The sequence below is a fragment of the Xiphophorus couchianus genome, chromosome 21 (assembly GCF_001444195.1).
Source record: "Xiphophorus couchianus chromosome 21, X_couchianus-1.0, whole genome shotgun sequence".
Taxonomy (NCBI): domain Eukaryota; kingdom Metazoa; phylum Chordata; class Actinopteri; order Cyprinodontiformes; family Poeciliidae; genus Xiphophorus; species Xiphophorus couchianus.
Window position 1 is genome coordinate 13,646,365 of NC_040248.1, and position 27,696 is coordinate 13,674,060.

Sequence of the window (27,696 nt, forward strand, 5' to 3'; positions counted from 1 at the left end):
ATTTTAATGAAGTGACATTGTTTGAGGTAAAGGTCAGGTTGATCAACTTATTTAATCAAGGTGAGTCGGGAGAATGACACCTCAGCATTCCCTGTTCAAGCTCCCATTGTGCAGCCAGGCATGCTGACTAATTATAAAAATGAATCCTATTAAGGGCCCTGATTTCTGGAATTAATGTTACCCCAAACTTGTTTAGCATCTCAATCAAAATGTTAAGCTCATTACTCTTGTTAAGGCTGGCACTGGGTTACATGTAAACACTTGTTGACCCTTCTGAAAAGTCATTGAAATTTATTTAGCTTCTGTTCTTTTGTCACATTACTTTTTGTGCACTCCCTCTTTTTCTCATTACATTGAGATGACTCATTTCTCTCTGGCTTCAAGGCACCTGATTGTATATATTAGAACTAATTTTGGTGAAACTTCTCACTTTGAATTCAGCAGGCTGCAGACACACTAAGGTCAACCATGTATGTCTTCTGCGTTTGTTCACTCACTACAATTGCAAAAATATACATTTTATAAGGTAACTAAAATATCTAGGAGACTACTTCTGGTGACATATGCCCCTGGAGTCAAGTGTAGCTGAACTTTTAAAATGTCAGATTATTGCTTTTTTACCTTATAACAGTGATATGTCCACATCACCAATCTGCATTTCACTGTTAGAAGAAGACTGGGCAGGAGTTTACAATTAAGATGACATTTGTTTTGGTCCTAAAGCACTGAATTCAAAGGTCAGAAGCTCATAATGACTGTTTACCGCTGTGAAAATACATGTAGTTGAAATGCCATGACATTATTACAGCTGTATTTCTTTAGGAGCCGTCATATTTACGAGCTGAATGTCCGTTAATTTGAAACATGGGTCCGGAACGTCGGCATCAATAGAACGCTGTTCACACAGATTTTTTTTCAAGCTGTGATGATGAACACAGTATGGCATGAATGTCAATAATTTAATAGAAAACAGGACAGGCCTAAGACAGACTGTAAGGTATAGAATCAAAATTGGTGCGTTGGCAATAAAGTACACCTCGTGACTGATTTTGATTAAACAAAATTTATTTGTTTAATAACAAATAAATTTGTTAGACCTGGCAGGCCCAAACGTGTTGTGAGGGTCTGCTGGGAACGTCTGGCGGAATCCCCTGTGAGACAGAGCTTTAACTCCCATCTCCGGCAAAACTTTGAACACGTCCCGGGGGAGGCGGGGGACATGGAGTCTGAGTGGACTGTGTTCCGTGCCTCCATTGTCGAGGCGGCCGGCCGGAGCTGTGGCCGCAAGGTTGTCGGTGCCTGTCGCGGCGGCAACCCTCGAACCCGTTGGTGGACACCTTCGGTGAGGGATGCCGTCAGGCTGAAGAAGGAGTCCTATCGGGCCTTTTTGGCCTGTGGGACTCCGGAAGCAGCTGATGGGTACCGGCAGGCGAAGCGGCATGCGGCTCGGATGGTTGCTGAGGCAAAAACTCGGGCGTGGGAGGAGTTTGGAGAGGCCATGGAGAAAGACTTCCGTACGGCTTCGAAGCGATTCTGGTCCACCATCCGGCGTCTCAGGGGGGGGAAGCAGTACGGCACCAACACTGTTTATAGTGGGGATGGTGTGCTGCTGACCTCGACTCGGGACGTTGTGGGCCGGTGGGCAGAGTACTTCGAAGACCTCCTCAATCCCACCAACATGCCTTCTGTTGAAGAAGCTGAGCCTGGGGACTCTGGGTTGGGCTCTCCAATCTCTGGGGACAAGGTCGCCGAGGTGGTTAAAAAGCTCCTCGGTGGCAAGGCTCCGGGGGTGGATGAGATCCGCCCGGAGTTCCTTAAGGCTCTGAATGTTGTAGGGTTGTGTTGGCTGACGCGACTCTGCAATATCGCATTGACATCGGGGGCAGTTCCCCTGGACTGGCAGACCGGGGTGGTGGTCCCCCTGTTCAAAAAGGGGGACCGGAGGGTGTGCTCCAATTATAGAGGGGTCACACTCTTAAGCCTCCCTGGCAAGGTCTACTCAGGGGTCCTGGAGAGGAGGGTCCGTCGGATAGTCGAACCTCGGATCCAGGAAGAGCAGTGTGGTTTTCGTCCTGGTCGTGGAACACTGGACCAGCTCTACACCCTCGGCAGGGTCCTGGAGGGTGCATGGGAGTTCGCCCAACCAGTCTACATGTGTTTTGTGGACTTGGAGAAGGCGTTCGACCGTGTCCCTCGGGGAGCCCTGTGGGGGGTTCTCCGGGAGTATGGGGTAGCGGGCCCTTTGATACGGGCTGTCAGGTCCCTGTATGACCGGTGTCAGAGTCTGGTCCGCATTGCCGGCAGTAAGTCGGGCTCGTTTCCGGTGAGAGTTGGACTCCGCCAGGGCTGCCCTTTGTCACCGATTCTGTTCATTACTTTCATGGACAGAATTTCTAGGCGCAGCCAAGGTGTTGAGGGGATCCGATTTGGTGGCCTTAGGATCTCGTCTCTGCTTTTTGCAGACGATGTGGTCCTACTGGCCTCATCAGGTCATGATCTGCAGCTCTCGCTGGAGCGGTTCGCAGCCGAGTGTGAAGCGGCCGGGATGGGGATCAGTGCCTCCAAATCCGAGGCCATGGTCTTGAGCCGGAAAAGGGTAGAGTGCCTTCTCCGGGTGAAAGGGGGTGTCCTGCCCCAGGTGGAGGAGTTCAAGTATCTCGGGATCTTGTTCACGAATGGGGGAAGAAGGGAGCGGGAGATCGACAGGCGGATTGGCGCAGCGTCTGCTGTCAAGCGGGCGCTGTACCGGTCCGTCGTGGTGAAGAGAGAGCTGAGCCAAAAAGCGAAGCTCTCGATTTACCGGTCGATCTACGTTCCCACCCTCATCTATGCTCATGAGCTTTGGGTCATGACCGAAAGAACGAGATTGCGGATACAAGCGGCAGAAATGGGTTTTCTCCGTAGGGTGGCTGGGCTCTCCCTTAGAGATAGGGTGAGAAGCTCAGTCATCCGGGAGGGACTCAGAGTAGAGCCGCTGCTCCTTCACATCGAGAGGAGCCAGTTGAGGTGGCTCGGGCATCTGGTCAGGATGCCTCCTGGACGCCTCCCTGGTGAGGTGTTCCGGGCACGTCCCACCGGGAGGAGGCCCCGGGAAAGACCCAGGACACGCTGGAGGGACTATGTCTCTTCTCTTGGCTGGCCTGGGAACGCCTCGGTATTCCCCCGGAAGAGCTAGAAGAAGTGGCTGGGGAGAGGGAAGTCTGGGCCTCCCTTCTGAAGTTGCTACCCCCGCGACCCGACCTCGGATAAGCGGAAGAAGATGGATGGATGGATGGATGGATGGAAAATTTATTTGTCAAATAGCTGTCTCTTTATTAGAGAGACACACATCAAATCTATATTTTTTTAACTGTGATCTACCAAGACTCTATTTGGGATGATTCTGATATCCCACATTTATTTCCACATGAAATGGTTAAAATTACTCCAAGGTTAATCATACCAGGTGCACATAAGACGACTGCGTTTCACTATTTCAAGGAGATTTGCCAAGTTTGAACAACAGACATTTATTTTGGTGAGCTCCTGACTGGAGTAGACATGATCAATGCGGCGAGCGTGAAAGAGTTTCTGTGGCCTTTAAGAAGTTACAGCAGCCAATGTCTGCTAAAATATTTAATGTATCAAATTAATTTCAAGTTATCCATTCCACAGTATGAGACTTGGAGGACATTCACAACAACTACCAATTCTCAGGTCTCAATGACTAAGAAAAGTCAACCTGAGAACAGACAACAAGGTGCTAAATGAGTCCTCCAAAAACTCTGAAAAATCATTACAGGACCTACAGTTCAAAGTTGATATTGTTAATGTTAAAGTTAATGTTAAAGTGACTTTAACATTAACTTGCTAAAGATTGGCTGCCTTTCTCCAATCAGAAAGACAGCAAATCTCCTTGCAAGCCTCTCTTCATAAATTTGGAAACAGGAGACATTCCTGAGAAATATAGCAGCCAGCACAAAGTGTAATAATGCCAGCTGTACTGAATGGCATTGTTAACATGACCAGTCCATACATCAGATTTCCCTGCACGTTGGGAGAACACGAGTGCAAGAAAAATTTATTTGTTGAATGCTAACTATTAGGGCCTGGTGTACTGATGCACTATTCCACTATAACCTGCAGAGGACAGTGGGTACTTCCCTCAGGTGCTGGCTCCTACCTCGTTTCAGAACGTTCAGAGTACAGAAGAGGTGCTTTAATAATACTCACACATGTGAGCGCTCAACTGTGAGCGTGCCAGGGGCCTCTAAAAATGCTAGTGGCAGTGTGTAAACTTTATTTCACGTCTGGCTACCGGAAAAGATATGTTTCTACCTCTCCACCTCACTCGCATGGCTTTCTGCTTCTGTGAAATTGGGATTTCCCCTCGTTTCCTCTTCATTGCTATTGTTAGTAATGAAATGACATGATAAGATGGCTCATTTAAATTAACACTGACATTCATGAGGTGCTTTGCATTGACCATTTATGGTTGAGGGCATGTAGAGGGCAGGACATGAGGCGGGACCTTGTGCACAAAGTTTTAGTTATAGCTGTGTTTTAGAGAGGAAAATTGCTTAATGGTGTGCATGCGCATGGTTTTATAAATCAGAATGTTTTTTGCCGTATGCCACTTTTGCCTTTTGGGCGTACATACACTTTTTGTATGGATCCTATGCAATCCTTTAGAAATGAGACTCCAGATCTTTCACTTATTGAGATGCAATAGGGTGACTTCAAAATATGTTCATGAAAGTTGTTACTGCAACCTCGTAGCTCCTAGAACTAATCGTAATTTGAGTTCAGTTCCTCAAATTGTCCAATCACTGGTCACATCAAAATCATCCGGTTCTGTTCACTATCCAGTTCCTCTCTACTTTTCTAATGTTGATTAAATTTATTATAAATTATTGATAGCCCTGCCAATTACCAGGTCTAAAATATGCAAGCCATCTGATAGTTTTCTTGCCATATTTAGCAGGTGAAAACTCTTACTCTGACTGTTGGATTTCTCATTCTTTTAAGAATGATTCAAAAGAGTCTATAGTTCTTCTTTATTAGCTGTGATCCATCTCCTTCCACAAAAGTCCGTAGAGCGTCCAAGCCCTGCAGCTGCTTGATCTATACAGGGACAACTTTCACTTCCCTTCCTTCAAAATGAAACGGCTTCTTTGCCACCTATTTATTCCTCCTCTTCTTCCTTTTCTCAATGACCCAGCTGACCTAATAAAATGACTCCTGCCAACGGAATCAGCCGTGTCAATAACAGGCTTTCACCTCAGACTGGCAAAGCTCACACAGGGTCGCTTCTCTGTTGTGGTTTGGGTTGTGCAGCGTTGGCATTAGAGAGCAGATAGACCAAATTTTTTTATCCAAATCGACAGGCTTTAGGAAATTGGCAAAAGACACAGTCTGGTTCCTCTAAACACATTGCTCTGAATTCACTTTAGAAGAACTTTGTAGATTAATAAAAATGAGTGAAGTGAGACAAGATTGAGCTAAGAATCATTGCGCAGTGTCTTAAGATCTACAGTCAATGGGAAGTCTCAACTACTGAACTTGACTGATTGATAGAAAAGTAATTGCATAATGGTCACAAGCAAACCTACAATCTTGCATTACTCATTTGCCATGGGAACTTCAATAAATATTTACAAATAAGTACAAATGCCATGAGATAAATTTTGCATGACGTTTGCTTTTGCACCATAAAGTATAATTACATCTTAGATTGGGAAATTGCAATTCTCCTTTTCCCTTTTCAGAGCTCACATACAAAGCCATGTGCTACGGCTCTTCAGCAACCAGTCCAGCGTGTCAGGGATAACCCAAGGTCAAGCTGTAAAGTATTTTTAAAAAGCGGGGCCTTGGATTTGGCTTTATATTCAAAGGCGAAATGCAGTGGAGCAATTCATCGCACATCAAGCCTTTTTGTAACTCGGAGTGGCAACTCAAAGATGTGGTTTAACAATGTTCCATGTTGAAGAACAGCTGGCTGTTCTGTAGAGACACCAGAAACCAAACCATTAAAGCACTTCAGCCAAGATGAATTCTGCTGGTCTTGAACAGGTGGTTTCTTACCATTAGACTAAAAAGCAGCTGTTGTGCTTGTGTGTTTTACGATGCTGATTATTCTAAATGTGCTCTCTAATTATGCTTCTTGCTTCTGAAGGTTCTGGTTGTACATATTGTTGTGTGCTTCACAGTAGAAGTAAACAAAGCAAAATGTTATGAGATGAGGTATATTTGCTGCTTGTACTACTTGCATATTGGCAGGAACAAACAGCACAGCTGCACACTTCTTTGATTTGCATTTTAATGTTGCCCTTTGATGCTTTGTCCTATATATTGTTGCTGTTGTCCTACATCGCTATGCTTAGAAATAAACTCACTTTAGTGCCTGATCCTGCGTTATTCAGCACCAACAGCAAGATATTGGATTTTTTTATTGCAGTAGCATTAAAAAATAAAAGTAAAATCCAGACTTTACGCTGAGTTAATTTATTCAATTGCGGGGGTGGAATCTCACCTAAGAAGTAACTGTTTCCAGTCTTTGGGTCACACTTTATATAAAATAAACTTTCTATAAGTATTTTTGTAATTTTTACTTTATCTTTCTCTTTGAATTACAGTGTCTTTGGGTGTAACTGTATTTGAAAATGAGGACAAAAGTGTATGCCCTTAAAGTAGAGCAGACGTGCGTTTATCTCCCAAAGTCGTGAAATGATTACAGGAAAATTATTTGCCCAGTATTGCTCGTGTCTTCAGTAGGAAGAATAATTAAAACATTTTAAACAACAATGGCGATTCACACAGCTGCTCCAGGACCCAAGTTTATCCTGCAACCATGGCCATCAAGCAGAATATTGATTGTAAGAAAGATTAAAAAAAACTCACTGTTAAAAGAGTAGCAACTCTGGCTCACCAAGGCATGTTAATAAAGGTTGTTTTAAATCTGGCCATTAGACTGCAGCTCTGAGTTAGCTTCCAAATTTTGAGGAAAGTAGCAAACATGAGGACATTTGCTAATTGTCTATATTGTACATTTCACAAGGGGACATAAAAAGAAGCAGCATAGTAGACAGACAATCTGTGCAGACATTAAATAAACTGCAGCATATGGAAAAGTTCTAACATTTATGTTGTCTCCTTTGTTCCTATTCCATAAAACCATAGACATTTTGGAAGATGAGGTTATTTCAAATGAAACATGGTTGTTGTCTGCCGTAAATCATAAATTGACTCATCACTGGAATCCGAAACATATGCCCAATTCAAGTCAGTAAGGCTTCACCAGAGAAAATATGAAGCCACTTCTGTGGGCAGGACATTCTGCAAGCCTACGAAAAGCCTGTGGGATGACCAGATGAAAAGACGGCATAAGGAATACAGGATTTTGAATAATTAAGAAAGCAGACCGTAGGGGAATACTAAGCGTTGTCCTGTTATAAAATGGTTTTACAAAGTATTAACAGCTGAGTTGCAAATACATTTATTACATGTGATCTTGCGTCTTCTTCATGTTGCAAATAAAAGGAAATGCACTCCGTAGTAGCACAGACACAGTTTATTCTCATCAGCCTTTGTTTTATTTTGTTCTTGATCACTAATTCTTGTTCTCCCACTTTAACCTGACTTTCCACTATATTACAGCTGACAAACCTGACTGAGATCCACGATCAGATCAGCGGGATGGCTCGGTGTCCCTACAACCCCTTGCACAACTCCACAGCCCTCATCACATCCAGCGGAGAGCTCTACGCCGCCACCGCCATGGACTTCTCTGGACGAGACCCGGCCATCTACCGCAGCCTTGGCGGACTGCCGCCTTTACGCACTGCCCAGTACAACTCCAAGTGGCTAAACGGTAGGCAGTAAATGGCAGATAATTGCTATATTTTGTGTACATAAACTAGCCTGGCCATTGCCTGCCTATGCAATTCTGCTCAAAAATAATCCTCGCTTCCAGCACATTCTGGGCTTCCTCCCCTTGACTCAGATTTTCTCTGGTTTATTTTTGACCGGGTCAATCAGCGAACACAAGCATAAGTTGTGAATGATGACATCGATTTTCTGCCTGTAGCTTTAGCAATGGCGGGGAGGGAAGTAAACAAAGCTGTTCAGTCGACGCCGGCCACTCTTCCAAATATTAAATAAACATTAACAGCCGCCTCATTTGGATCGGCACTTTTCTTTCCACAAATGGAAAGGTTACTTACAGCGAAGGCAACTTCCGGTAAGCTTCTTGGTATTGAATTGGCACATTACAAACGTCACAGGCAAACGTTAAGCAACTGGGTAAAATTTAAAACCTCAACACAGTCCACGCCTCCTGGAAGCAATTGTTTTTCAATACTAAAGATGCGCAGACCCTCTGTATGAAGCACATAGCATAGGACAAGAGGCTGGCTATGTAAGAACAACATTATTCAAAGATATTTGAGGGATCACACTGAATACATCTGTCACTACAATGCTTGAAATATTTGCACTGCAACTAGAGGAGAGTTGGTGTGTTTTCATTGGACTCACAGCCTCTTGCATCTGTAAGATTTTATTCTCCAAGCAACCTTTAGTAATCAGCCCCAAGCAAAACAAATTCTGCTCTGAACGATAATATTCATTTGCTGTTTAACGGTGAAACAAAATGTTTCTAGAGTTTCAGGTCAACAAGAAAATCTGAGTGTGGTTTAAAAAAATAAACACCTTACCCTTTCTTTAAGGAGAACTCAAGTTTGAAGTCCAGAAAAATCAATGGTGCCCCCCTCCCCGAAAGCTCAAACACATTGAAGAGCAGATTGGGGAACTTCAAATAGCTTAAGATGTCCATCCTACACAGGAGCAGGTCAATCAGTATCTTGTCTGCGAGTGACTTTTTTCCTGATTCACATTTAAGCTAAATTGAAAAAACAAATTTAAAACTACCTCATACCTTGCTTGGCAGCCACCTTCTGGGAGAAGGCTTAATAACTAATTTTATGGGGAATTGATTTTCTTCCTCCGTCTCCCCCTGCACTGCCCTCTGAAGGTTCAGAGAAGAAAAGGGCAAAAATGAGATGGAGAGAGAGAGAAAAAGGGGGGCACATTTTCCTTTAAAGCCGAATTAAATCACCGTCAGAAAGAATAAAGTGTGCATTTTAGATTCAATAATGTCATACATAAAGATGAACGCTTTAGCTGTAGCCGTGTCATGGAGGTTGCATGTTTTAGATAGGGTGAGAGCTATTACCCTCCACCTGTTTTGGTCATTTCTCAGCCTAACCTTTAGGTTTGGGGAGTGAAAAATGAGCTTTCTTATTACAACACAAAGCCATTAATAACATAGCCTGTAGTTATTAATCCTGATCACCTGCTGTTGTGTGGGCCGCATGCACGCTCACACACACCATGAGCCAATCAGTCATAATGCGTAGCCTATCACTCTCCCACTCCATCCACCTCCCACAGCCTTAAATATATTTCTGTCTGTATTTTTCTTCATCTGTCTGCACTTCATCTTTTTTTCCTGGTTGTCATCGAGTTTTCTTTCTGGGTCGTTTTTTTCTGTCCAGTTCATTTTTGCCACCACTTTTTCAACAGAGCCAAATTTTGTCTCCTCCTATGACATCGGCAACTTCACTTACTTCTTCTTCCGAGAAAATGCGGTGGAGCATGACTGCGGCAGGACTGTGTTTTCCCGAGCCGGACGTGTGTGCAAGAATGACATCGGTGGCCGATTTCTGCTGGAGGATACGTGGACCACCTTCATGAAAGCCAGGCTGAACTGCTCCAGGCCAGGAGAAATTCCCTTCAACTACAACGAGCTGCAGGGTACCTTCTACCTGCCTGAGCTGGAGCTGCTGTATGGCATTTTTACAACTAATGTGTAAGTAATGGTGCATGACCAAATTCTCAGTCGTTCAACTTTATGCTAAACCTAAACATCCTCCATTATACTCTGATGAAAGATAGATTGAAGTGAAGAGAACATTTGGTTGGAAAATAGTTTTAGCTTGCAAGCCTTAGAATATCATCCTCTCTGGGATGGTACAGCTAATATTTTATTCATAACAAAAATAGATGGAACTGTTAGTAAAAACGTCTTGTAAAGCAGCATCTCAAGACATAGCAATAAAAATATTGCTATCTCAAGAAATAGCAATAGCATTTGCAAAAGCAAATGGCAAAGCTGCCATTTGCTTTTGCCACTCACAAAAGCAAATGGCAGCAGTTTGCACTCAGTGTGGTGCTCCAGATTAATTTGCACATTAGGTTATGATTTAAAGTTAGCACTTAAAGTGACAATAGCTTACAGGTAGAAACTATTTAACAACCTGCTTGTTCTTGCTTTTTGGGACAGATAATGTCTGCCTGAAGGCAGCAGTTCAAAACAGTGAAGTGCTGGGTTAGATGTGTCCTTTAGAGTGAACATTGGGGAGGAAGTTAAGGTTTTTCAGCACAAATAGACTTTCAAATGGACCTTCATACCACCAAATGTGTTACAATGTGGTTTAAGGAAAGTAACAAACATAATCATTAATGAACAATGAACCAAGTTGTACAAGTTAAAATTAAATTTCAGCGATTTTCTTTTTACTTTAAAGAAAGTAAAATAAAAAAACATCTAAAAAGCTGACAGTCCGTCAGTAAATGTTTTTTTTTTAGTAATGATAGATCTTGCTAATTCTATTGGATATAAAACAGTAAATGTTTGATCTGATTCATACAATAGTCTTATCTGTATGTACATATCTGTAGATTGAGAAGAGTATTATAAATTTTGCTCCGTACTAATATACAGTTTGAATTTGAATACATTTCATGCTTTATATGAGAGGCCTTTTACATTCTTATGACTGATTGGATGTGCCACTTTTACAATCTAATCTCATATTAAGTGTTTAATCCTCTGTTTTACTCTCTTTTCCTTCTTATTTCCTGTTATTTAAACTGTTGTACAGCCACTTGCCCTATCATTAAAGCTGAGTAATCAATTCTTTACAGTCAACGCCTTCATGGAGCGGAGAAAAAAAAACAAAAACATTTGAAGGGTATTGGAAACATTTCCCCCTACAGGCACAGAGCTTAATGAACAGCTGCACTGGATTATAATTCACATCGCCAAAGTCTTGCAGTTTGAGTCGAGAGTTAATGCTCTCATTCTTTACTTTCTCTTCCAAGCGAGGCGACCGGTACTTGTTGAAACTGACAGCTTAAAAAGTCAAAGCTGTATTTCAGCTCAGAGATCTATACCGTTAATCAGAAAAGCCAAGCAGCTTAATTGTGCTTTGTTGCTGGATTTATAGTCTAATAATGACAGTCACGAGCGATGCAGAGGGTGTCTGTCTCTTTAGGGTTTGATTTTTATTGTTGTTGCCAACATGCTGAGGTAATCCTAATGAAAGCATACAAAATCTGATGTGCTTCCACGTTGAGTTGAGGTTTTTTTTGTAAATTTGATAATCCTAATCTTTTTTTTTTGTTTTCTTTCCACTCTCCTTCCTTTTTTGAGGGGCTGTCTACACTTTTTTCCCTTCTATTCTCAACCATCAGAAACAGCATTGCTGCATCTGCAGTATGCGCCTTCAATCTCAGTGCCATATCCCAGGTTTTTAATGGACCTTTTAAGTACCAGGAAAACTCACGATCGGCTTGGCTGCCCTACCCCAACCCAAACCCAAACTTTCAGGTAATGTATGTGTATTCATTCATAAGGTATCATATTATGCCACTATGGATGGGCCACTATTAGACTCTAATGGTGTGACAACCTTTGGAAAAAATTACCATAGTATTTACACAGCTCTAAAAGATTTTAAAATGCTAGAAGCATTTTCTGTAAATTTGGAGTTGTTTATGCAGGATATCTTGGAAGTTTTTAAGAGAGTCCATCCAAAACAAAAATGTTACTATAAATCAGTTTTATGACAACCTTGTGTGGTTAATGTTTCTTTCTGCATTTCAAACCTTTTGAGGTCCGTATGTAAACTCCATATTAGGGATGTTTCAGTGTTGATAAGAAGATTAAACCAAAACAAAAGACAACCCAGTGCTCACCTTTGATATGATTAGGAAATCAGGACCAATCTATCAAAAGAGGGACATTTTTGCACACTTAATGAAGAATAAGCGTTCCTCACCCATTCACCTCAGAGGAAGCTCTTCACATATTATAATTTCTTCTAATTATCTATTAAGTGTGTCTTCTCTCACAATCGTGCACATTATGACTGCTCATTATAAACTCTGTTGTATAGGTCATTCATTCCTTGAAGATATCTCATGGAGTCGCCCTTAATAAACTTAACTTATTTTGCACTGGTAATTTATGTTTATGCCCTACCCTAAAACCTGAAGGTGTATGGAAAGCATCTTATTTTGATTTAAGGCACCATTCCATAGTGATGACGCAGAGGGAATGCGTTATTAGCAGAACAAGTGGCTCTCGGTTTTTGCAGGCGTAGCAGATAGTGAGAGAGCTAATCCACCTGGCTTTCCATGAGGAATTGAATTCCCTATGAGGTGTGGCCACCGGTGGGTGACACTTGCCTCGCTTTCTCAGACGTTTCTCATCACCAGCCTCCATCATGTCGCCGCCTGAGCCAGCATATGCAAGAGCCCTCAATCGAGGACTAACACATGCATTATCTATAATGGCGTTGCTCATGCAGAAAAGGCGAAAGGAATTCTCAGAAGGGGGGAAAAAAAGGTGCAAGCTTTGATGGTATGCTGCATACACACATGCGCCCACACCAATAAATCTGTGACATGGAATATAACTCTCTGTCGTCATGCATTGTTATATCTGCTTGTCAGCAGCTAGTTTAGCAAAAACAAACTTCATGAAAATCAATTTTCCTTATCTGGTCAGAGCTGACTGCAAATTTATGCCCTTCAATGTGCTATAGGAACATCACATCGGGGGGGTCTGCGCTCCATATTTTTTTACGCTTCTCGAGGATAAACATGGATCTGTCTCACCTCTCTTCCCCCATCTTCCTGACTTAAGCTTGGGTACAATGTTTGCTCCTTTCCAATGGACCAATGCTCACTTTATCTAGGTTTCAGTGACATCTTCATCAAGCATTTGTCAATGTTGAGATTTACAAGCGCAAGATTTATAGCTCTTTCTTAAGCCAGTACACATACACTTTCACAGAAGTTCAGGCACCAACAGGCATCTATAAAAATCAAGCAGCTACAATAACCGCACAGCTCACATATCACATATAAAATACATTTGTTGTACAGCTACATTGCCCAAAAAAGAAGGAATGGACCTGCCAGGTGAGGAGAATTGTGATTATGGAGAGATGCCTCAACACACACATGCACGCATATTGGTCATTGATTCAGAGCCTAATTCCCAGTCTGCAGAGAAAATCCCTCCATTCATTTGAAACACACCGATTGATCCTGCAGGGTTTGTTCAGGCAATGAGTCATGTTCTTTGTGCATTACTACTAATACTGCCTATGTGTTATATTGGGTCATTTTATAATAGATTATTATTTAAAAAACATTCTTTGTTCAGCCACACAACTAGAAGCATTTAAGTTTGACTAAGAGGCAAAAGCAAATTATTTTTTTTTGTTTGTTTGTTTTTAGTAAGGTATACAACAAAGAGGGCAGACTTAAATAAGTTTATAATTCTGCCTGCCTCTAGTTCAGATAAACAGTTATGTAAACAATTCTGTTATCATATTTGAATTGTGAAAATAAACTAGAATTAAACTAAAACTAGTTATTTTTTGAGAGAAGGGGTTCCTGGTTAGCCTTTTGGGATGATGTAACATTATACAGTGCCTGACAAAAGTGTCCAGAACGCATAATTTTTTTTTCATATTTTGTCATATTACGGTGAAAAACCTTGACACCTTATAATGGCTTTTTACGTGAAAGTACACAGAGCAGAGTAAAACTGGAAGGAAAATGACACATAGGTTGTAACATTTTTTACAAATAAAATCCTATAAATTTGAGCAAACCTTTGTTTTTAACCCTTTTCACTCTGAGAAAGCTAAGTAGGTTTACCACAGTTCCTTCCCCTGCCTGATGTAGGGGAAATAAGAGACTAACAAGTCTAGATGGAGAAGGAGACAGATATTTATAACAATTAATATTGACATATGTATACTGTATATATATATATATATATATATGTATATTTCCACCATGTATTTAATCTTTTCATTAAAAACATATAGATCCTAGGCTACCATAACAAGGAAAATATCCCTAACTAGAAGCTTATTTTACCTCAAAGAAACCATTTAAACAAACTGTAAGTAACATTTTTAACCAATACATGTACTGAGAAAACAATGCAACTCTTCTTTTCAAGTCAACTTCACTAAAATGTTTTGTTCAGAAGGCCTTTAAAATAGGGATTGAAGCATTTACAACAAACATAGCCAAAAGCCCAAGAAGAGCAAAATGTGAAAAATCTCAAGAGGTATGAATACTGTCCTTTGCAATGTTCAGCAAATCCAACAAAGATTGGGATCAGGTGTTGCCAAGTGTTGAACGTTTAGTTACTCAGGAAACAGAGTCTAAAATGAAATGCCACGATACTTGGAAGACATTTTAAACACACTGCCATTTTGCAAAAACATGGTGTAAAACAACCATGGTTCTGAGTGCCACTTATGTCATCCTGGCAGGGCACTTTGCACTGATGATGAGAGGGGGAGACAGCTGAGTGTTGGATGGGCCCTCAGCCAAATGATGGTTGTGTCCCTCACCTTGACTCTGCTCATAACATCAATTTTGCAGTGCATTCCCTGTAATAGAGCCTCAGTGGCCAGACCCAAACACTCTGTAAAATTCTGTCATCCACATGCTTTGGCAACCTTGCACACAATGCAAAAGCAGACCACAAAGGGAAACTTTAGACTTGTATTACTGAACATCCACACTGCAAACATTCAACATATTTTTTTCGCCAGGGGCAGGATGATTATTTGAGACACTGGCAAGCACAGTCTTGAATGTCTTGTAGTCTTTCAGGGCTGCAATTTCTCACATTCTGAACTTGCAAGAGCACTGATCCGTTCACCAGACTAGAAGCCCTTCATGATAGTCGTTTGTCAGCTCACTAAAGGCCGAGGATTGATCTGTATAACGTGTCCATAATGCTGCCGTTGAAGCTTGTCTCCTAGGAACAAATCACCAGCCAGAGTTCAGCCTCAGCTTAGCAGTAAAAAGGTGTATGAGATGACAGAATGCAATACAATGCTATAATTAAAACCGCAGCAGTCTGTTTTGGGTGGTGTAATTGCCATACAAGACGTATTTTTGTTTTCTCTGCTCTGTGTTCTGGTGGAAGCCTGTTCTTTGTGAAAGATGCCTCAATTCAAAATCCTGAGCTCATCATGGAACATCTTTTACGCTTGGTTAGCTTTAGTTTCCCAGTTTTCCCTTAGCTATGCTGGCTTTGTCCTGCACCTTGTTCTCTCAACTTAGAAGAGGAAAAAATTCACACCAGATGCATCATATCATGGAAACGGCTTTTTGTAGGCAAACATTAGCTACGGACAGTGCCATCCAAAAGTATACAGTCCAGTTTTAAATTTTGACATTTTACCATGATACATCCAAAAATATAGATTTAACTTTTGGGAATTTTTTTGTATTTCATGATTAGAAGTAGTATTGATGTGCATTTGTAATTACTACCCCTGGATAAACTTAGTCTTAAGTATTAAACATTTTAGATTATAACTATGAATCTTACTACCTTTAAGAAATCAAAACTTGTCTCCAGAATGAAACAATACAGCCAGAAAAATGCATTTATTTATTGTCACTTTGTGACAACAGATTTCCTCACTACTAAATCATTGCTTGTCCATCTTTGACTGATACAAATTCCCTGTGAGTCTCTTTAAAAATATTAATAATGAAAACAATGAAGTCTCAGACACGTTTTGAAGTTATCATTTCTGAGCTGAAGAATGACACAATCCGGAAATATTATTTTCCAAGTAGCAATAAAGCTTACCAGCAATATGCATGGATATGAGTGAGAAATCTCATAAAAGAGATAACTACCCACTCAGTGAATCACTCATTCAGTCTCTTCCCATCAAACTCTGTGACTACAAAGCCTTGAAGTTTTGAGGATAGCAAACCAACTTAGAGGCAATGATCCTACTTGTTCATTTAATCACTCCTTCCCTTAAATTTCCATGTCTTGGTTTATTTCTGAAAAAATCCCTAGGCATATTATCCTGTAATCCTTAAAACCCTAGACTTTTATGAATGTAATGGAAGTCTAATGTCATATTCTTCCAAACTTTTTCCATCTGTACAGTGCGGCACCATCAACTCTGGCTCCTATGTAAACCTGACTCAAAGAAACCTGCAGGATGCACAGAAGTTTTTGCTGATGCATGAGGTGGTCCAGCCAGTGGTCCCTGTTCCTTATTTCATGGAAGACAATGTGCGCTTCACTCATATAGCAGTGGATGTGGTACAAGGGAAAGACACACTGTTCCACATCATTTATTTGGCCACTGGTAAGTACCTCAGAACAACCTTTTTTTTCTAATAAGAAAATCTGTTTGTGTCAGTAGTACAGGAGAAAGTTGTTCTTTTAGGTTTAGAATTAAACTCACGCAGTCGTCCCTTTGTTTTTGAAAGGTTACTATATTTTTTAAGTTTTTAAAATATGGGAACAAGTTGTTGTTCATGGTTTCATCCAATAGGAACACTTATTTCTTTTTCCTGTTGATGTTTGACATTCACACTTGTCCCTAAATCAAAAAATAGAAATGCAAGCAAAATTCTTTGCACTACATAGTCGTAAAACGAAATAATTCAACGTTTTTTTGAGGGGCAATGCACATTTTGTGGCTCTACACAAATTTATGTTGTTGAAGGAAAGGCAAAAGTGACTGGATTGTAATCACTTCTACCTATACATACTATAATAGCTATGAATATATATATATATTTTTTTTTAGACTGAAAGAAGAAACTGGGGCAAGACTTCAAAATTAATATTCATAAACATCCAGTTTGACTAATTTGGAGATATTTTTAAAAAAAACACACACACAATGAAATACACTGAATTTTGTGGTAACTAAAATAGTGAACAGAATCTAACCGTATAATTACTTGCATGCGGTAGAACTGCTCAAGACTGAGACCTTAATGCGCACATTGTCTCAGTGTTTTATTCATCCTTACTTTTATTGCTGTGAATATTGATGGTTCTTAAAAAAAACAAAAAGGCCTAGGAGCTCAAAGGCCTTGAAATGCACTCTGCACATGAAAGAAGTTTCTCGTAAGAAGAAGAACAATACCAGTCAATCTGTATCAACATCAAGACATCAAAGCTTTTGCTTTGACATGAGCTTCATGACCTTTTACCTACACATGTTCCACATATGTTACGAAACCCTCATGCAGTCACTGAAATGCACACATATAGATAACAGAAGAAGCATTTTTCATGAAAATGTAATCCCTCTTCTGTATGCACCATAAAACAGCCAATAGTCATGTCTAAAAAGAGACGAGCGGTGGGCAAATGACACATGTGCGGTCATTACACATTTACTCTGTCCGATGTGTACGTTTGGCACCATCTGCTTATCAGTACATTGTTTGATCAAACTGGTGTGATCCTGCGATGATGTTAGACTTGGCAAGTTGCAGAAAATGGCAACAAAAGGTCTCCAGTTTACCTGTTATTATTTGATGAGTTGTTGTAATGTAACATGGGCGACAAACAGGTGTGCTGAGCAGAATTTTGAATGCAGTGACCCACTTTGCTCTACTAAGTACCAAAAAAAGCCCGCTGGGAAATGGCAACATGATCCTCCTGTTAAAGAGTTGGTGTTATTTTAGGATATTTCACATATCGTATAATACATGCATATGTACACGCCCTCTCTCTCACACACACACAAACTTGCAATCTGTTCCAGTTCACTTCCTCCTTGCTTGGCATCTCCCTCAAAAACTCCCTTCTCATTGTTTGCATGCTACTGTGATCAATGCAGCACTGAACCAGAGCTGCCCACACTGCAAGTTCCCCAGACACTAACCAGACACTAATGAAAACATCTGAACCCCTGCCAGGGCCATTGGCTTGCACTCATACTGTACCTAATCACACGCTGTTATTAACGCCTAAACGCACCTCACTGATTGGGGCCATTGTGGGGAAATCTAATAGCTCCAGCCGGGAGTTCAAAGATGTCGAAGTGTGAGGTTCTTTCAAACAACCGTGCAGCTTGCTGAGCAGAGCAGTGAAGCTGTTATTCAGCCTCCTTAGTATTTCCTGCTGCTCATTTTTCTTTCTCAGTAGTAGATTTGATGGAATAAAGAATCTGAAACGTTAAAGTACACGCCTCCAGATGAACACAGCAGCACTTTAATACATGCCAAATTAGATAATAGGACAGTATGAGATATTTTAGGCTTCAGAATGAGCCGTTTTATTCTGCCACACAAAGAAAATTTATTAAAAAAGAAAATAAGAACCAGGATAGTGTAATAATAAAAAAACAAAAAAAAAACAAAATTAAATTCAATCAGTTTAACAGAAGGGTTATAAATAAAGTTCTGCACACAACTTTGTAAGCATACAAGTTGCTAAAGTAAAAAAAAAAAAATCATTTGCTAAATTGGCCACAACTTAGCAAATGTACTTTAACAAATCAAGTTCTAACAGTTAAAGTTGAATTTCCCTTACATTGTCTTGTAAAAATATTTACGCTCCTTTAACCATTTATTTTCATAATCCAATCACAAACTTCAACATGTCTCATTGGGAATTTAAGGTGATAGAACAAAATAAAATCAAATAAATCACTGTGAAGCAGAAGAAAGATTTTTACACAACTAAATATGTAAATAGTGAATGCCTTTGTGTTAAGCCTTCTGGATCAATACTTTGCAAAATCCCTTCATGGTGAAATTGCAGCTGTGAGAATCTAATTTATTTTAATTTTTCTTTGCAAAGTATTGAGACTGGATGAAATGTTCATGGATTTGTATGGGCTTAGGCTCATTCATGCATAGCACATTGATATGCTGCGATCTAATCTTTTTTAGTGTATCTCTGGTTGCATGTGCCTGTTAAAGGGCAGAACTCTGTCGCAGTGTAAAGTCCTTTGCAACCATAAACAAGGTTTCATGAAGAACTGTTCTGTGTCTAGTTCCCTCCAACTTTCTTTAAACTGCAAACATTTTCCCTGCCGTTGCTAAATACAGTCACCACAACATGTTGCTGCCATGTTGCTGCCATGTCATAAGAGGGATTGTGTGTTCAAGGTGATGTTTCGTCCGACCAGAGCAACTTTTTCCAAGTTTATTATTGTGGGGAAATCATTTATAGTTTGCTGATAGTATCGTGCTATAAATGATTGTGTTTTCTTTTCAACATTGGCTTTCTTTTTGTTACTCTATGAAGGCCATAACTGTCACTGCTTTGTGTTGTTCCATCACATAAAATCCCAATCAAATACATAGAAGTTTAACAAAAAAACAGTAAAACAGGTTTTTATTCTGAAAGGTTCAAGTCTCTTATTGTATGTATTACCTCAAGCTGCTGCAGCATTACTGACCACACTGCTTGGGGCAAAACTTAACTTTTACATTTCATGCCTTTAAGTTACCTATTAGCATTTTGCACTTCTTCCTATGGCTCCACTGTACACCTAATTACCTTTGGCTCGCCCAGGGGACTGCAAGTATAATGGATTATGTTTGTTTTAGCTTTCCCAAAAGAAAATTTGCCTCAAAGTGTGTCTCTCTGGGCCTACCTTACAAAATTAAAGGTCAGAATACATTCACGGTGACACAGATTTCCACACTTTTCCACACATTTCACTCTCTTTTATAGCTACAAAGCAGCTTCATCCCTTAGAATATTCCCTTAAGAAAAAGTAGGCCAGAAATCATGCATTCAGGTGCCTCATCAACTCTTTCGTTATGTCTGCAGTGCTGCATATTGATGCTTTAACCAGGCTTTGTACATCCAGCCCCATTTCTCTTTTATTCCTCTTTCCACAGCCTCCTTAAGGAAGCGATTGTTCTGTAGTTCACGGTGTTGAGTGTAGTTCTTCCCATTCAGCATACATTATTTGTTGGTTTTCCTCTTCAAACTCTCTGTTATTCTTATCCTGCCCTTCCTTTTGCTCTTCCCCCCATTACTTTACCTTTTCTCTTGTGTATTATCGGCCCCTCTTTCCTCTTTGTGACATAATCCTCTCTTCTCCCCACTTTCTCTTCCAGATTATGGCACTATCAGAAAAGTGCTGTCTCCTCTCAACCAGTCCACGGGGAGCTGCCTATTGGAGGAGATCGAGTTGTTCCCGCCCAGGAAGAGGCAGCCGATTCGGAGCCTGCTGATCCTGCACAGCCGCAGCGAGCTTTACGTGGGCTTCAGGGACCAGGTCATCAAGATACCGCTCAAGAGATGCAGCTACCACAAGAGCAGAGAGTGAGTCCGTGAACAAAGAAAACACTATTAATCTCAATGTGAGCTGTCAAAGGCAAATGTGCAAACAAAGTTTTCAAGCTGTATTTTGTTTTCTTTTTCATAAGATGGTTTTTATCTGACAGTACCAGGCCTGTGCTAAAATTTTAAATCCTGCAAATCAGCTTTGTCTGATCCACTGGAGGTGCTTGTGGATGTCCTCTGACTGCCTCCCCAGCTGATTGACCCATGCGCAAAACCATGTGCTTTCTGCCTCGTGCAGCGTTCCGAAGTTAAATCAGATATTTTGAGTTTCTGTCTGTCTTCTAGGCTGCCACATCTCTGAATAAATACTGCCAAACTTGGGTGTAAAAGCCAATCAAGATTTGTATCCTATCTATCACTGGCTGACAAATTACACCTTCATTATTCCGTTGCACCGTTACCGTTGCACACCGCAGCCTTAATGCATCATATTACAGCCGTTGCTCTGTAATGCATAATGCAGTCACTTCATCACATTCACTATTTCTCTTTTTACATGAAGGCTGAAAAAGTTAGAACAGACAAAACGGATAAAAGAAACTTCACCAAGGACACAAATCAGTTGCTAATAGCTATGTTTTATCTTTGACATTACTTTCAGAGACAGACTTGAAATATTGGAATGATGCCTTTTTTGTGGTTTTGTTGTGTGGATGCATAATTTGGAGGACCCCGAGCCCCTCAGGAAAATAGACCCTGATGTTTTTTTCTTTCATCTCGTGTCATTCAGTTCTACCATCACCTTGTATTTATAGAGTGGCACATCTTGTCTTTTTTATTTCTTGTGGAGCAATACCGCACAATGTGAACTCTTGTTCCTTATTTACAAATGCAACTAGATGCAAGTGATATATAATTTAGGCATCAATTTCAGATCATATCTACAATAATGGCCCGCAGCTAAAAAATGCCCAAGTTGTTGCTCAGATAATTTAAAGATTATCTAAGCTCAATGAAAAAGGACTTTGAGAAATGTCAATCACGTGTAAAGTATTTCCTTGTACTGTCCTTGTACTGTGCAGTATACACTTTACACCTTTTTACTTATACTGTGTATGACTTTGATTTTACAAGAAGCAGAATTTTATCTGTCATCTCTCATATTGGCCCAAACACTTCCTCAGCCACATAATAATACAGCACCATCATTTTTACACAGAAGCACCAACCCTTTCTCGTTTTTAGAGCTGTCACTGGGATGGATACTAAAGCATGTGAATCACTTGGTTCTTACTCATTCATTCTAGATTGTGACTATATTCTGTCTCTTTGTTATGAAACCTCTCAGAAAAAAAAAATCACTGTTTCCACCAGGGCATGTCATGCAACGTTGATGCCTGCGGCCGGAAGATATGTCACCGCACTGTCACCACAGCCTTGTCTTTATATGAAAAGAGTAGCTTTATTACTCTCAACAAACCATGTGCTGCAGTTACTGGAAAGACATATGCCACAATATACATATACTGAAATATCCTTGCATTGAATGAGCTGATGTTGAAAATGTAGTCAGTACACTTCATCAAGGAAGAATTTTATGATGTCGGGCCCAATGCATGATCATGTTCTACATTCTGGGGCAATGCTACATATTTTTTTCCTAGCTTTAATAGTACTTTCATTTGTTCTGTCACTTTCTTTTTTCTGTCTGTTTCTCTCCTCTGACATGTTCAATTATACTTTCTGCTACCATCCAATCTCTGCTGCCTCTTATACTTTAATAAGACATTGAAACCACCACTTATTACCTTCATCAATTGTCTCCTTCTATCTAGTTGAATCTATGCCATTCTAAGGCACAGACATCTGTGTGACACAACAGACTCACAAAACCTCTCTAATAGGGTCATTGTATTCCTACCCTTTAGAGCCTGCGTAGGAGCCAGGGACCCGTATTGTGGCTGGGATTTGTTGCTGAAAAAATGCACCACCCTCGAGGAAAGTGTCAGAATGAGCCAGTGGGAGCAGAGCATCACAAAATGTCCAGTGAGTATGAGTCTGCCCTATGATCTTTCCATATAACACAGCATAAAGCACTTTGTAATTCCCATATTTCTGCATAAATCCTAACTGAAATGTCAACGGATTTGCACATTAGTCCTTTAGAGCAAAGCAAAGACAAGCTGGCTTTGCTATTGTACAATAACTAGAAGTTTCCATTATCTGCTGATCAGATTTATTCTTTAATAAAAATGTGTCTCACAATTATAGGTGATAAAGCATGCAGAGGGATGTGGATTGCTTAGTTTAAATATTCTTTAGCAAAAATTCTGTCACATCTATGTGGTTATATTGTGTTGCAGCACTTAAATTTACATGCAATTGAAACTTGATATTTACATATGTCTAAAAAGATACATAACCTTTCTTCTTACTCTGAGAGCAGTAACACAGCAGACAGCAAGGAGAAGGACTTGTAAAGTCCTCTGTTTTCTTGCAACTCCCTACTGCAGCTTTAGGGAGGTTATAAAACTCGAGATCATGTCATGATAAACTGTGAAGGATATGTTTTCATGCAAAATGTGAGAGCCAACCAAATAACGCTTGTAAGAGGGCATCATTATTCACACCACAACTAGTCCGGTATCGTCATGGTCTAAAAGGCCACTCGGAGATGAAGATGCCGTTATGAGTAAACAAAGCTTAAAAAATCAGACTGCAGATTGCATCTGGGACAGTGATCTTCATTTATGTCCAGTGATCTTGTGAAACTGGAGTGTTTGACCATAATAATTATCACAAGACCAATAAGTAAACACTAAAGCACTGAACAAGGAGTAGTTCACTTGGAAAAAAAGACAGTATTACAACAATAGCTTTATCAACAGCTTCAGTTGTTAAGAGTCCTGGCTTTCATCAAAAAGATCCTTAACTTGGATTCCGACTGGGGTCTTTCTTGTCATCCGTGTTTGGGTTGTCTCCATGTCCCATGGGTTTCCCCCACACTCCAGAAGAATGCATGTCAATTCAAAACCAACCTCAGGGGTGTGTGGGTGTGTGTGTGTGTGTGTGTGTTGCATGAGTGTGTGTCCTGCATACATCTATGGTGCCCTGTGAAAAACTGGCGGCGTACCCCGTCTCACGCCCAGTGATCACTGGATATCGGAACCATGACCTTGCGAAGATTAGCGGGTACAAAAAAAATGGATGGATAGAAGAACACATTATAGGCTTGCTGTCTGTCTAGTTGAAGTGAATTATCTATGCAGAAGCTTGCAGCAACATTTCACTCTCTTCCTTTAGGGACATATTACAGTCTATCACACTTTTTTCTGTTTGAGAGATATTAACTCCCTTTGTCTTTCATGTGGACCTTATTGACAAGCAAAGCACATCGGAGCTTTAAATGAATATTTGACTCTCAAGCCTCTGAGGAAAAATCCTTTATTCTTGGAGATAAATAATCTTTGCATAAACAGCTATGTTTAAATAAAGACAGTAAAACAAATGGAAAACATAAACTCTACTGTATGTTTTTCATTATTCAAAATACTTTATCTTTCTGCAATATGATTTATTGGATGGAATACGGACAGAGGAACTGATACCACTCATGTTGGCTTATTAAATATGTATCTTGACTCTAGACACTATATGCTTATCTTAGCATAAATCGTAAGCACAAACAATATTCGGTCTCCTCTCTACGAGAATTATTCTTAATAACATTTCAGTCATCTATAGAAAAGGATCAGAAAAGAAAATCACAACCTATTTTTTAAAGCTGTTCTTTACTTGCAACTTCAGTAAGCAAAATGCAGCCAGCCATATCCTTCTACTATTGTATTGATTTTCCCCCCCTATCATTAGGATCAAACAAAATGGAAAAACAGTGGTAACTTTGTACTTTAAAGACATAGAATCTGATTAAACCTAATAAACAAATTAAGTTTATTAATTAAGACATTAACATGTCTTAAGTTAATTAAGACATGTGCTATTTTGCACATGTCTAAAACCAGAAGGTTTACACTTTGCCGGGATGGAGCATAGAGTACATGATTGTTAGGATTCCACCAAAGACATCAACAGACCCAAGGAAAGTAATTTTCACTGCTTGTCAATCTGGGAAGATTTAAAAGCACTACTTGAAGTCTGTCACTCACCAGAGAGAAAGATTATTCTCAAGTGGAAAACATGTGATACAGTTACCAGTTTTCCCAGAAATTGATGTTGTAGTCAGTTCATCTTGAGGTCATGCTGAACTGTAAAGAGATGGCAAAAAAAGTACTACAGCCAAGACTTCACACACCTCCTCAGACACTGTGTTTAAATCTAATTGCAGAACCAGGGGCTGGGTTTTACCAGGCTAAGAGTTTTTAGGTCCAGGACTAAAATTTTCAACTTTCTCCTAAACAGAAACAGCTACGTAATTCTGGTAAACCAAAGGAATCCCTAGGCAGAAGGGATAAATAGTCCCTCTAGTGTATTCTCGGGGGAAAAAAATGCCTGTAAATGTCAATCATCTGAGTTGATACTGTAACACTAATGGATGAATACAGTATTGCTCCATTATTTCTAAAACGTATCACTGAGAACAAGAAATAGACATATTATGCAGAGACTGAAGTCCAGACAAGAAAAATAAATATATCTTTTTAAAATAACTAATCAACAAGATGTGAAAAGAAAAAAATAATGGAACATTTCTTTAATCACCATTACACTTGCACACCCTATGAGTCCATTAACGGTGTGCAAAAGTTTATATAACTGGCTTAGTGTCTGTTCGGCTGCATACTTCTGCAAAGTGATGGTCTAAAGTTAAAAGCCAGCCAAGGTTTTGCATACTGAGAAGTGTTGTGTAGGCAGAGATAGGAGATGTGTGCTTCACCAACGAATTCACAAGTGCCATCTGGCATTACAGTCTTATATCTGTGGTGAAAGACGTTTTACTTTTAAAAGAAGGCAGTTTTGCTGTTAGCCCGTCAAGGAGGTTTTAATCCCAGATTAATATTTTGATTCAAGTAAAATTGACAGCCCTGACAGCTTTTTTGAACTCTTGCCTCCTATTCTGCATGTGTGATGTTAAACTTTGTAAAAATGAAATGGGCCTCTCTTTTGCCACTGGAATCTGTTATAGATTTAGATTTTATATAATATCTAGACTCTGTTATTTCTCTTCCGACATATAAACATTAAAGTAAATTATGATTATTTTCCTTATAAAAGCCATGCAGTGTGGATCAGTTATTGAATATTACATCTTGTACAACCTTAAGTAAATAATTCAGTAGACAATACACAAATACCAAATCACTCACACTTTCAGCCTGAGTGATGCTGCAATATTGGCTTTATTGGCTGCATCTGTGTAGCTGTTTGCTTCCTTGGCTGCCCATTGTTGCAGATGTTGTGTGCCCGGTCCAAGCGTTTCTCATTTAGGCACACAGCAAAATTCAATTACCAATAAGAGCAGAGGCCAGGCTTCTGCCAAACAGATAATGACTGTGCTCTCTTCCGCTGGTGTGATGATGCTTTTGCATTTTGAAATTATCCTGAAATGTTCCACCAACCCGGGCTCATAGCATCTTCAGTGGTGAATCTGTCGATTGGCCCTTACAACCAGGTCATCACGCTTGTAATTTTTGCTCTTCTAATATCTGATCCTTCCAGTTTGATTCTGTTTTGCTTCATGTATTCATTGACGAGGCCCCATTTTGTTTCCATGTATTGGTGTTTTATGAATGTGCATATTCCGAGTCTCTCTTTTTCTGTTTTGGAATTCCATTATAGCATGCAGCAGATTCTGTCTTACTTTATGGTTATAGCAGACAACTGCTCAATTTTTGACATTCAGCAGACGATGTAATGGATTTTTTCTTTTTTTTTTGCATCTATTTGAGGAAAATTGATTTTTGTTTCCACCCTTCTGTACCAATGATCTCCCAGAGCAGCATATTCCTGAAAGCCACACTGATGCAATGACCCATTTCTGAGAAAAAAAGCAAAAAAACGTGACATTCAAAGTGTTTTATTTTTGGTTCTGTTTGTCACTGACAGGTCCGTAATGTTACAGTCGATGGGGGCTTTGGTGCCTGGTCTGGCTGGTCCACCTGCACCCACAATGATGGAGGCAGCTCAGGTGCTTGTCTGTGTCGGACGAGAGCCTGCGATAACCCCACCCCTCAGTGTGGTGGCCAGAAGTGCTATGGGATCAGCGTTGAAGTCGCCAACTGTTCCAGGTATATTATTCGGATGATGTTCTTCTTTATAATTTTTAAATATTGTAAAAATTTAACAGATATGATCCCTATAGCCTCACACCCAGTCGTTAAGATCAACACCATGCAAATTATTTTTTGTGACCTTTTCATTCTGTTACTTTGTGCTTACAAGTGTTGATTGAACATTGGAACTTGTTCACACTTCCTCATTAAAGGTTTAACACTCTGAGTTAAATACTGAGTTTAGAGAAACTAATGCTTTCCAACTTACCTCGTGCATGGAGAAAAATAACATTTTCAACTGCTTCCAGTGAAACGGCTCTACGTTTCCAGTCACATGATAATTTCACCTGCTTCTGAACAATTAATACTCATTCGAACCCTCTTTAATTACTTTCTTTACCTATGTTAAGAAGAGGTTGAGTCACAATCACAGCTAAAATCATATAAAGTTGAAATTTCAGGTGTTCCACCAGACAGTGGCCTAAAAACAATCACTTGGTTCTTTAAGATTCTCCTAGAAATAGTCTCAGTTTTTTGTCATATTTAAAGGAGCTTTGTACCTGGAACTTGTACCTCAAACATAATTAGAAACAGTTTTTTATTCTTTTAAGGAATGTTTGTTTTAAATGAGAAAGGGCATCTTCAAAACTCTCCTGGGACTATTAGAGTTCTCTTAAATAGAAGAACAAAAGAATTTGTAACTTTTTATTTCAGTGGCTACCAGGCAGTTTTAGAATCCATATATATATATATATATATATATATATATATATATATATATATATATATATATATATATATATAAACTTGACCTTACCTTTAGAGCTTTAGATGGAAGCTTGCTTGATTGACTTGAGGTCATCTAATCAGAATCTTTTACAGCCCACTACACCATCTTCAGGACTCAAGAGGACTGAATTCTGTAATTGCTAGCACCTAGATTAAATATATAGGGCGACATTTCTAGAAAAGAACTGTAGACATTTTTCCCCAAGGACCTTTATTACTCCTTTGAGTTTTGTGTTTCTATTTTATGTATGAAACATCATTGTGTATTTTATCTTTTTTTTCTGAACGATATTG

The 27,696-nt window shown here is 39.9% G+C and overlaps 1 protein-coding gene across 4 annotated transcripts in view; it reads left to right on the forward strand.

Moving 5' to 3' along the window:
- The window catches only part of sema5a (sema domain, seven thrombospondin repeats (type 1 and type 1-like), transmembrane domain (TM) and short cytoplasmic domain, (semaphorin) 5A), a 152,520-nt gene that overhangs the window by 75,585 nt on the left and 49,239 nt on the right, over positions 1-27,696 (forward strand). For all 4 annotated transcript variants that reach the window (XR_003593883.1, XM_028005263.1, XM_028005266.1 and 1 more), the window contains exons 7-13: positions 7,636-7,849; positions 9,562-9,847; positions 11,515-11,650; positions 16,277-16,481; positions 20,215-20,422; positions 22,312-22,429; positions 26,447-26,628. Coding sequence is in view for 3 of the 4 variants with exons in the window: in XM_028005263.1 (XP_027861064.1) it covers positions 7,636-7,849; positions 9,562-9,847; positions 11,515-11,650; positions 16,277-16,481; positions 20,215-20,422; positions 22,312-22,429; positions 26,447-26,628 (1,349 nt within the window). In the remaining variant the exon portion in view is untranslated. The remainder of the gene's footprint in view (positions 1-7,635; positions 7,850-9,561; positions 9,848-11,514; positions 11,651-16,276; positions 16,482-20,214; positions 20,423-22,311; positions 22,430-26,446; positions 26,629-27,696) is intronic.